Source organism: Heterodontus francisci, chromosome 1 (genome assembly GCF_036365525.1).
Source record: "Heterodontus francisci isolate sHetFra1 chromosome 1, sHetFra1.hap1, whole genome shotgun sequence".
Lineage (NCBI taxonomy): Eukaryota > Metazoa > Chordata > Chondrichthyes > Heterodontiformes > Heterodontidae > Heterodontus > Heterodontus francisci.
The window spans coordinates 198,347,445-198,360,070 of record NC_090371.1 but is presented as its reverse complement, the minus strand read 5'-3'; the positions used below and the strand labels follow the sequence as shown (position 1 = coordinate 198,360,070).

General features: G+C 41.5%; 1 protein-coding gene across 2 annotated transcripts in view; it reads left to right on the top strand.

The window, feature by feature from the left end:
* The window catches only part of tll1 (tolloid-like 1), a 412,500-nt gene extending 400,115 nt beyond the window's left edge, over positions 1 to 12,385 (top strand). For both annotated transcript variants that reach the window (XM_068040010.1, XM_068040002.1), the window contains 2 exons: positions 6,291 to 6,541; positions 10,195 to 12,385. In XM_068040010.1, coding sequence (XP_067896111.1) covers positions 6,291 to 6,541; positions 10,195 to 10,329 — 386 coding nt within the window. In that variant the 3' untranslated portion in view covers positions 10,330 to 12,385. The remainder of the gene's footprint in view (positions 1 to 6,290; positions 6,542 to 10,194) is intronic.
* Positions 12,386 to 12,626: the final 241 nt, after the last annotated feature.

The window sequence follows — 12,626 nt, the reverse complement described above, 5'->3', positions numbered from 1 at the left end:
GCCAAGGCAGGTTCATCTCTGCAAGGACAGTACTCTGGAGGCCCACTGATCACCTGGCATGGATCTCATAGACCCTGTCTTTTTGGACCTCCGTGATGTAATGCGGCAACTCCAATGGAACAAACGCCAAGAGGCAGCTGTGCCTGCCTGTGAAGCTCCACAATGAGAACAACAGCAGCCGGCCATGCCAAGAAGGGCTGACCTGCGCGAGAGAGTATACCGGACTCGAGTCAGCTACCTCCAAATGCCCGAGAGGCATTGTCAGCCAAGTCCACTGCTCTCCAGGCAGTCTGTCACCGACTTATATGCCTTGCTGCAGGATGAGTTGCAACCTTTGGGATTTGGTGGTTACCCTATGCCCATTTCCTTGAAGTTTACGGTAGCGGGCACTTAACTTTTTGCGTCTGGATCATTCCAGGGATCCACTGAGGACATGTGTGGCGTCTCACAGGCAGCAGCTCACCACTCCATTAAGGAGGTGACTAATACGCTGCTCAAGAGGGCTGGCGACTAAGTGCACTACTGGACCGAGCCTATCAGTCAGGCCGAGAAGGCTATCTGATTTGGGACCATCACTGAATTTCCCTGGGTACAAGGTGTGATAGATTGCACACATGTGGCCATCAAGGCTCCAATGTACCAGCCAACTGCCTTCTTCAACAGGAAGAGCTTCCATTCAATCAACGTTCAACTGGTCTGCGACCCCCGAAAGCATTTCCTGCAGGTGTGTGCCCGCTTCCCAGGAAGCAGCCACGATGCCTACATACTTCAACAGTCCCAGGTGCCTCAGCTTTCAGGCACCCCGCTTGCCTTCAGGGATGGATTCTTGAACAAATCACATGATCTGGCTTTCCATGAGGGTCGCCAACCTCTTAATGGAGGAAACAATGTGCTCACATTAAAGCACTGCAATGCCCTGATGGATAGCCTTATAAGGGAAATTCCCGACCCGAACCTGACACATGTCGTCGGGTCCCGTCGGGGTTGGGTAGCAGGCCTTTCCCCATGTACTGATGTAAAGGCCTGCTACCTGACCCGACCTTGACAGGACCCGATGACATGTGTCGGGTTCGGGGTCGGGTCGGGTCGCACTTCCAGGCCCGGCATTCGGGCTTGGTCGGGTTTCCTTTGCAGACCTTTAGCTCACATACCTGAGATATCACAGCACTCATGGCATGAGTGGACTCCTCTAACGTCCACTCATGGCTGTGCATTGCCTCTGGCATCTCCGCCATATATTGCCTTACCTCTCTGTGCCCTGTGCTGTCGACACCAGAGGCTCGTCATCAGCCTGAGGCTCAGAATGGACCTGGCCACCCACAGTCCTCTAACTGTCGAAGGCCTCGGCTGTCTCAGCCTCAGTCAGCTGCTCGGGTGCATGTGCGGTGCTTTCACCAGCTTGTGACCCTGCTTCAAACTTGTAGTATAAAGGTCATATTAAAAGAGCAAAAAGTTCAAAGTAGATTTGTTCTTATAATTTCATTAATAGGCAGTAATACTAGATATACTACCACAATCAGTATTTTAAAATGTATCCAACACTATTATCTAGTTAACCCTCAGTATGTCCAAAAATTGACTGATTTGAAGACAAAAAAAACCTTGATTGAGCTAATACAATATTAGATTAACTGCATTAATTTTTTGTATTTTTATAAAGGTTCTAATTTTCTGTGATTTTTTTAATTGCAAAAAGTATGTCTTCCTGTTAACAAAACATTCCCATGCCATATTTAATAAACATATTTATAAACTCAACATTCAATTCTTCGGAAACTATTTATCAAGCAATTCAGCACTGGACACCTGAGGACATCAGGAGCATTCAGTGTGAAATAGATAAGTCACTATACCTAATCCTGTGATTCTGTTTTGTGGAAATGTTTAGAGTGCTGGTAGCTGAGGACTAGGTTTATAGCTGATGCTCTGCTATAGATGTGCATAGTATGGTTAGTCTCTAGGGGTGAAAATTGGAACAAATAATAAATTACCTGGCACAAAATTCTTTCCAATTGATTCATTAATCCATTGAATAGGAGATCATTCTACATGTAATAAGGTGCAAAATGCCACATTTAGCATTTTTAATCCATTGAACTGCTAAACTGTGTCTAAAATTTGGTGCTTTTTTAACCTGAATCTGGCAGTCCAAGTGGTCATTTCTTTATAAACAGAAACTGTTGGAAACACTCAAGAGATTAAGCAGCATCTGTGGAGAGAGAAACAGAGTAAGGGGCTGAATTTTTCTGGCCCATTGACGACGGCTGGGAGGTGGGAGGGTCGGCAATATGATGGGGGATGGCTTTGGGAGGGGAGCCCGACATCCTCCCGCCGCCATGGCATATTGACAGTGGCAGGTACCTCAGTGGCTCAGCCACCCACTAGGAGGCAAATTGAGCCATTTAAGGGCCCAGTTAAGCGCCACTTCCGGCCCACGCGGTCACTTTGCCCAGGGCGGGAAGGCCTGCCGCCACATTGGGAGACCACCAGGTAAACCCTGACAACTTGTAGAACTCAGTATACTGGGAGTCCTGTGACAGCTGGTCCCATTGTGTCTACAATATACAACATTTGTGGTAGCTATTTGGAGCTCCCATAGCTGCATTGCAAGGATATCGTTCCAAGCACTTGATTGGAGAAAGTTTGTGGGCAGTCAGCCTAGCTGTGGTGGGTTGGACCATAGATTCCCATTTCTACATGTACATGTCCTTTCGTATACGGATGGGCAGAATATTTGCATTTGCTTTGGTGTCAATTTTTACTCTGAGCTTATGCTTGCCACTCTTCTGCAGACATATAATCCCGATCATGGCAAATGCCTCAGATTGCATGGTAACATTGACATATTGCTCTAAATTGACTATGTGGAATGCTTGCTTGCTACTCGCATGGGTGCATTCTGCATCCGTATCCTCCGAACAATTTGTCTCTCTGCTGAGCTGATATAATTGTTTGGGCTTTTGTCGTGTGTTGGCATACCGTTTGTTGTGCTTGTCATCCTGTCTTGCAGACATTCTGTCTGCGTGTGATCTACCACCATCCCTGTGTGCAGTATCTGAGCTCGGCCTTCTACACAGCCTTGCCGACTGTCTTCGCATGTCACAAACCTTGCACTGGTCCTGGTACACTGGGCAACTGCGAATTAGGTGAACGAGGCCACATTTGTCACAAGGCTTAGCAGACTTCTGAGCCTTGGTTACCATACCAATTGTCATAGCCGCCCCTAATGCTTGTAACTGTTGGCGCCCAGCCATGATGGCTTCAAATTTCCTTCCCTCATTAAGTATTGCATCTATAGTGTACCCTTTCTTCTTTTCTAGCAGGTCTTTTTGAAAGGCCTCCAGTGGGGTAGCTGTGATTACTAATTCTATAATCCGTTCTGACAATTTGCTATCTGCAAAGTCACATTCTTGAGCTTTGTTTCAGCACCTTGCAAAAAAATGGTCAATGGACTCAACTTGCCTTTGCTGTTAGGTCATAAGCTCAAGCTTATGTACTCAGAAATGTACCTTCACCTTGTGTTGCTGCTCCAGGAATGTCCATAGCTTTCTAAGGCCCTTCTAATCCTCAGCTGACAATCCTGATGTATTGATCCATCGCAGGCCCTCATTACCCAGTGCGATCTTAATTTTGATAGCTTGTTTCTGTGAATCGCTTACTTCTTGATTCAGAAATCACAGTTCCATTCGCTATCGAAACAGTTTAAATTTGAGCGCTCTGTCTGACACCTTCTAGTCTATAACCATTGTCTTGATGATCCTTTTTTTGTATAAATATAGGACTTTTTACAGGTTTTCTTTTTCACAGGCTGGTTCATTTATTTTTGTTTAGACAGGTTCATTTTTACAGATCTGCCCCTTTTAAGAGTGAGACACATTGATTTTTTTTTAAACAGAGAGAACAGTTCTTTGTTTGCACAGGCTGGTTCATTTTTTAAAAAACTCTGAGCTTTAAACAGAGTTTTTTTTTCTCTGCAGTCAGCTACAGCTTGCAGTACTGTCAGCTGCCACAACCAGGCTTCCTCACTGTGCTGTGGACCTCCAGCGGTGCCATTGAGTTCTTCCCTCTCATTTTTCCTAGGCCCCACCTATGAAGCAAATAAAGAGGAAACCTAAAGCAGTAATGGCTTCTGCTGTTGCTTTTCAAATTTTTTGACCCACTGTCAGACCAGTTGAAAGCTCCGATCCCCTGGCAATTTGCCTGCTGTACTCACAGAGCTTCAACACCTCCTGGGGTCCTGTCTGTAGCCTAGCTTGCTGCACTGTTGCGGGGTCTCCTGCAAGCTGCTCTCCTGATAAGCAATCTTCTGTTCCTTATTCTTTGTTGGTGTGTGCTTCAGAAAAATCAAATGTTGCCACAATGAAATATTTGGTGGTCTTCAGAAAAAATATATCCCAACATTGTAACCATGTAATATTTGGTGGTCTTCAGAAAAAAAATCCCAAATGTTGCCACCATTTAATATTACTTGTTCCTTTGATATATGAACTATTGTAAGACTCACAGGACTACAAGTAATATCCAAAGAAAATGTGGGTTTTTATTATAACTTAGCTAGAACATATATATATATATATATATACAAACAGTTACTGCACGAGCAACATCTAAACATATCTCACTCGGTTAGACTACACCCACAACTCCCTGGTCATGTTTGATGCGACATCACTTCCTCTGGTGACCTTCACTTACAGCTTCTTAAAGTGGTCTGCTGTTAAGCTCATCCTACTACAATAGCAACCTGGCAATTCAGAGGAAGTAGCTACATACCGGGAGGTTGGAAGTGCTTGAAATTCCAAGGATTTTTAATGTTTACTGGTGACACTGTGAGAGCTGCTGGCCACCTTAGCAATGGACCACTTTGTATTCAGCCCCCATCTCTGCAATAGCTCTCCTGGAGGCGGGTTCTTAATTGGTCTGCTCATGTATGATTATGCCTGATGTCCCACTGCTGCTGCAAACGGGGTGGGGACCTGAAAATTTTCTAAGTCCAGAAGATTCAGGCTGTTAACTTTGTTTCTTTATCCACAGATGCTGGCAGAGCTGTTGAGAATTTCCAGTAATTTCTGTTTTTAGTTTCAGATTTCCAGTATCTGAGTATCTTATTTTTGTATCAATATTCTACTGGTTTTGCTAATTGCTGCTTTGCAGTAACTGGACAAATTGGCCTGAACTTTCCACCTCCTTCCCATTGAGTGAATCTCTAGCAGAATAGGATTTCCACTGGCCCCAACAATACCCCAATGATCCAGCTCTATTTCTGGCCCCAGAGACATTTGTATTTACAAGGATGTTACCAGAATTGAGAGGATGCAACTACCGGGAGTGATTGAGCAGATGGGAATCTTTGCTCTGGAAAAGAGAAGACCAACAGGAGACCTGATAGAGGTCTTTAAAATTGTGAAGGGATTCGATAGATGGATGTGTAGAAACTGACGGAAAAATGTGTGTTGAAAAAAAGCCCTGTATTTATAAAGTGCCTGTCAGGATCGCAGGATGTCCCAAAGTGCTTTACAGCCAATTGAAATACAGTTACTATTATAATGCCAGAAATGTGGCAGCCAATTTGCAAACAGCAATGTGATAATGACCAGATAATTAGTTTTCCTCGTGATTGATGGGATTTTACGGATAAATATTGAGCACAATACTGGGGATAAATTCCCTGCTCGTCTTCAAAATAGTGCCATGGAATCTTTTACATTTACCTGAGAGGGCAGACTGGGCCTCATTTAAAGTCTCATCCAAATGATGGCATCTCAGACAGTGCAGCACTCCCTCGGTACTGCACTGGAGTGCCAGCCTAGAATTTGTACCCAGGTCTCTGGTGTGGGACTTAAACTCATAACCTTTTGACTCAGAGACAACAGTGCTTCCCACTGAGCTACTGCAGTAGGAGTTGATGGGTTCAATATAGCGTGTGCATGCCCAAATGTGGTTAGATATTAGATAGTAAATGGTATGGAAAGGGTTAAATCTAGAAAGTTACTTCAAACTGAATTGCAGGAGTAGAAGAAGGGAGCACATGTCAAATTGAGGATAGATATTAAGAAATTCACAAAAACAATATTCAGCACTTGAAATAGATCTTCAGATTGAATAGTGGAGGTTCAATCTCGTTGGCCATTTAAAGAACAATCAGATACCATAATAGTGGGGCATTAAACTCTTTCTGAATGGGTGAACTAAGATGGTCCAGGTGGCCCTTCTTGTCCGTAATTGTGATCTTGAGAAGATATATGCTGCAGTAATAATCTGTTAACACCATTGTGAATTCTTTGTTTTAGAATGCGGGGGGAGACTGAGGGCTGAAACAAAATCTAAGGATCTGTATTCCCATGCTCAGTTTGGAGACAATAACTACCCAGGCCAAGTGGACTGTGAGTGGCAGATTATAGCAGAAAAGGGTTATGGGGTGGAGTTATCATTCCAGACCTTTGAAGTGGAAGTGGAAGCTGACTGTGGCTATGACTTTATTGAACTGTTTGATGGATTTGATAGCACAGCTTCAAGGCTTGGACAATTCTGCGGATCAGGGGTAAGAAACGACAATTTCAATGGCTTAACCAGTAGTTTTATGCTATTTATAACTGTTAATAATTCTATAAAATAGTAATAATAGTGATTATTTTTTCTTGTTGGGGTTAACTAAATTTTCTTAACAATGTCAGATAGAATTACATAGAATTTTACCACACAGAAGTAGGCCATTCGGTCCACAGGTGTATGCCAGTGTTTATGTTCCACATGAGCCTCCTTCCACCTTTCTTCATCTCACCCTTTCATCATATCCTTCTAGCACTCCATGCACTTATCTAGCTTCCCCTTAAATAGTGTAAAATATATTGGCACTGAATTTCTGTGGGGTTTGACCCAATCTTCCATTATAACTTCGGCAGGAGATGGGCGGATCTCTTGGAGAAAGGTGTAATCAACTGTTTTCAAGTGTTTACACTGTCTCAAGAGAAGTTAGGTCAAGGACCTGTCAAAGTTCTTGTAGGAGAACACACAGAAATTCAGGGCCGTTGCTTTCTTCCATAAAATAATTTCTTCTCTATTTACAGAATGGACCTGCCACAAATATATGTTGACATCTACAATTACTTTCCACCAGCATTATAATATATAAGCCTTAATCAGCATTAAAACTATGAACTATGGTACTTACTATGTTTTAAAATGACTTCATTTGAAGAGATGCAACAGAAATACACAGTTACAAATACTGAAATTAAATAGCTGAAGCTGATAGAAAGATTGAACTGCAAATCAAACAATGCAGCAGTGACATTATTGAAACATTTTTGACATAGAGTAATTTGAGGGAATTAACTGCTGGCACCATTTTTTTGCATGATTAATTCTGGGGAACCTCAAACACAACTTAATGTGATGGAATATTTTTGTATTATGTAATATTTATATAACTCAAATATGACAGTAATTTCTTTTCATGGATGTACTTGTAACATCCAGTTTTTTTGAATATATTAATTCTCAGGATATGGATGTTGCTGGTAAGGCCAGCATTAATTGCCAATCCCTAGTTGCCCTGAGACCTCAGCTGTTTACAGTCAATGTTAATGATTTAGACGAAGAGACTGAGAGTAATACATCCAAGTTTGCTGATGATACAAAGCTAGGTAGGAGTCTAAGCTGTGAGGAGGACACAAAATGGCTGCAAAGAGATAAAACCCGGTTTTCTCTGGGTACTCCGGTTTCCTCCCACATGCCAAAGACTTGCAGGTTGATAGGTAAATTGGCCATTATAAATTGCCCCTAGTATAGGTAGGTGGTAGGGAAATATCGGGACAGGTAGGGATGTGGTAGGAATATGGAATTAGTGTAGGATTAGTATAAATGGGTGGTTGATGGTCGGCACAGACTCGGTGGGCCGAAGGGCCTGTTTCAGTGCTGTATCTCTAAACTAAACTAAGATAGGTGAGTGGGCAACAAGTTGGCAGATAGACTATAATGTAGAGAATTGTGAGGTTATTCACTTTGGTAACAACAATAGAAGAGCAGAATATTTTATAAAAGTTTGTAACTTTTCAATGTTGATGATCAGGGAGACTTGGGTGTACATGTACAAGGAACACAGAAAGTTAACATGCAGGTACTGCAATTAGGAAAGCAAATGGCATGTTGGCCTTTATTGCAAGGGGACTGGAGTACAAGGACAAGGAATTCTTGCTTCAGTTGTACAGGGCTTTGATGAAACCACACCTGAAATATTGTGTGCAGTTTTGGTCTACATAGCTAAGGCAGGATATACTTACCTTGCAGACGGTACTGCGAAGGTTCACCAGATTGGTTCCTGGAATGAGAGGATTGTCCTACGATAACAGGCTGAGTAAATTGGACTGATACTGTCTGGAGTTTAGAAGAATGAGAGGTGATCTCATTAAAACATACAAGATTATGAAGGGGCTTAACAGGGTAGACACTGAGAGCTTGTTTCTCCTGGCTGGGGAATCTAGAACACAGGGGGACAGTCTCAGGATAAGGGGTCAATCATTTAGGACTGAGATGAGGAGACGGTTCTTCATTCAGAGGTTCTGAATCTTTAGAATTGTCTGTCCCAGAGGGTTGTGTATGCTGTATTGTTGAGTATATTCAAAGTTGAGATAGACAGATTTTTGGTCTTTCAGGGAATTGAGGGATTATGGGGAGCAGGCAGGAAAATGGATTTGAGGCAGAAGATCAGCCATGATCATATTGAATAGTGGAGCAGGCTCAAGGGGACACATTTCTACTCCTGCTCCTATTTCTTATGTTCTTGATCTCTGCAGCCTTTGATACGGTTGACCACGCCATCCTCCTTCAACACCTCTCCTCTGTTTTCCAATTGAGTGGGACTGCCCTCACCTTGTTCTATTCTTATTTATTCAGTCATAGCGATAGAATTTCCTGCAATGGTTTCTCTTCCTTCCCCCAATACCTTACTGCTGGAATCCCCCAAGAATTTGTCCTTGGCCTTCATCTATTTGCATCTACATGCTGCCCTTAGTGAGATCATCTGAAGACATGGCATCAGGTTTCACATGCATGCTGATGACATCCAGATCTACCTCATCACCACCTCTCTCAAACCCTTCCGCTGCCTCTGCTTGTTGGACATCCAGTTGTGAATTATGCACAACTTCCTCCAATTAAGCATTGGGAATTCAGAAGCCATTGTCTGCAGCTCCTGCAACAAATTCTGTTCCCTCACCACTAATTCCATCCCTCTTCCTAGCCAGTGTATTGGGGTGAACAGGGCTGTTCACAACCTCGGCATCCTATTTGACCCTGAGCCGAATGTCTGAACCCATATCCTCACCATCACAAAGACTACCTACTGCTTACACCCCTGTAACATCATTTGTCTTTGCCAATGCTTCAGCCGATCTGCTTCTGAAACTTTTATCTATGCATTTGTTACCTCCAGACCTGACTACTCCAGACTTGATTATTCCAATGCTCTCCTGACTGGCCTCTCATCTTGCACCCTCCAAAAACTTGAATGCATCCAAAATTCTGCAGTCAGTATGAAAACCTGCACCACGACCCCCAGTATTCAATGATCTACACCTATGCCTCAATTTAAAAAGCCCTTTCTTTGTGTTCAAATCCCTACATAGCCTCACCCCTCCATCGATCTGTAACGTTCTCCATCCCTACAACCTTTCATGAACTTCGTGTTCCTCCAATTCTGGCCTCTTACACATCCCCACGCCCTTTGCCCCATAATTGGCCGCCGTGCTTTCAGCCACACAGGCCCTAAGCTCTGGAATTCCGCTCCTAAACCTCTGTCTCCGCCAGTGTTCCCTCTAATGTCTCTGTGCGTGGCCCATTTGTGCATGTGTGCATCTTAAAGGGATTGCGGCTTATGCATGCCCTGCGTTTTCCCTTCACGCACATTCCTGATTGCTGCTCAGCTGCATATCTACACAGCTTACAGAGAACCTTGGTCTCCACCTCTTTCCTTCTATAAGGTGCTCTTTAAAACCTACCTCTTTAACCAATTTGTAAGTCATTTGTCCTAATGTCTCCTTCTTGTCCCAGTGCCAGTTTTTGCTTGATTATGTTCCTACGAAGTGCCATAAGAGGTGCTGGAGGCACTATATAAATTTAAATTGTTGCCATGTTTACTTATTTGTCTTTTATCAAATAGTTAATATTAATATTAATTTGTTTTCATTATTACAGCCACCTGAAGAAATCTATTCAGTAGGAAATGCCATTTTACTTCATTTCCATACTGATGACACAATTAACAAAAAGGGATTCCATATACGATATACAAGTACAGAGTTCCAGGATGCGCTCCACACCAAAAAGTAACCTGGATCCTCAATACAGTTTCCTTTTCCCTTTTTGCTAACAAAAGCAAAAATAACCTGAACTATTTTATAATGACAGTATAGGGAGGAACAGAAGAAAATAAATTGTTGAGTTGACTGTGTGAAGGTGAAGTATTCCAGTGGAAGATTCAATGAAAACTCAAAGTGCAGGCTATCAGTTAGTCTGGGAATGAAACTGCAGTAACAGGATACTACATTCCTGCAGGATGATTATAAAGCTTTGCGTGCTGTATCGGCTTTTGTCATTAATGGCTGCAGAGTTTCACTCTGGAAATACCCCTCTGCAGACTATTGTTCATCTCAGCCACCTGCAATATCCATAGGAATGAACCTTCCTTCATCAGACCATAACTAGCTTCTCTGAGTATCATTCACAGATTTCTTTTGTCAGACACGAAAAGACAATAAAAGGAGGAAAGAAGTATTCTAGTGTACTGTTGTCTTTTCAACATGTGGTTTAATAATATAAGGGAAAACCATTTACTGCATAATTTATGGGGTTTTGCAAGTTTTTTTTCCCCATTTTTTTAACCGGATGTCTTTACTGGTGACTGTATTATCTGTGAACATGTCTCTCAGTTACAGGACTTCATGCAAATGAGCACTGTAGCAAACTCTGAATTCCTTCAGTACCAAAAACATGTTTAAGAGCATTGAAAATCCTGAAAGCATTTTCTATATTTTGCTATTGGAATGTTCCAGGATAGTTTTTTTTTATATATATATATGTTCGTAGTTTGCACTTAGAATGATAACATGGGGCCTGCTTTCAGGCTGTAGCTATTGTGTGTGTCTCTGGATTGTATTATGTAAATCATCTGAAGTTGTAAGCATATGAATTATGTGTGTATGAAAACTAAATTAATAGATAACCAGATAAATATAGTGTTTCTACAATAAAGTGGGCAAAAGAGTCACAGAATTGTAAATAGATAATTTGCTCACTACAATTCCTTAACAGTACCCTTACAGCTATCCATGTGCTGAAAAATCTATAATTAAACTGGTGATAAATGCTACAATTTTCAGTGGGTGGAATGAATTACAAAGGATAAATAGGTAAACCATATTCCTGCGATTCAAGTTCAGCTTTTTGGGATACTGGGATGTCTTCTTAAAACTGTGGATGAACCAAAGCTGAGAAGAATTACACCCCTGAATGGATGAAGAAGGCCACAGAAAATGTAATGTAAAACATATTTCTTACGGTGCTACTCCACGTTCAGAAGCATTTTGGGTTTATGAGCCAAAAATCTCTAGGACCATGTATGATTGTCAAAACTATTTCAGGCATAAGCAGAAGGTCAATGACAAATATCAACTTGAATATAAGATGAAGTCATCCTGCTATTAAAGTACTAGTCCTGTGGAGACTGAAACAAGTAATGCCTTAGAATGATTCATTGTAAATCCTTGCACATGACAAACAAATCTTTCTGTGAAACAAAGCTTTGAACACATGCTTCAAATTATTCGACAACTTGAACTTTTTTCTTATCATTTTTGCCATGTAAAAAGGTTCATACAGTCAACCTGTTTAACAGTAATACAAGAATGAAATGTTTTAATGTAGCTGATGTTTCGAAATGCTGAGTAGTCGGTTTCTAGACTGGTCGTTCAATGTCTAACCATTCTTTTTATGTTCCACTAAGAGATCCATAATATTGGGCATTTAGTTATGACATATATGCAGTATGATGTGTTAATTTACAAAGGCATTGTAAGGCAAGGTGCAACTTTTGTGTTATGGCTGCATGGTGAAATTGTTACAGTATGTGCCAAGTTCCACTTGAGTCTGTTTTGCTGTTGCTTATTTGTTCTTTTTGTTTATTTTTTGCTGTTGTTTATAACCAGAACATTGTGGCTTCTGAAGCTTCTCATTAAAGGTTCTTTCAGGTCAAAATTCAGGAGTAAAATCAAATCTCATTGCAAGAAATGTTATTTTGCAATGTTTCTCACACAGTAGATTACTACTTAAGTTAGCACTAATTAATCTATTTGTATCTGTATTATATCCTAAGTCCATGAAAACATCACTAGCACTAATAAATATGTTTTTACAAACATTAGCGGAATGTCTATTTATAATTTATCCTATGTCACATCATTTGTAAACAATTTAATTTTAAAACCGCGATTAATTATTCCTAGGTTTGAGTGGCACCCTGTGAAGAATGCTTGGTTATGTGAAATATTTGTGTAAAATTCCTGGACTCAGAGGTAGGTTCACCTGTGATACCCCCTGTATGTAATAACTTATCACTACTCACACATGAA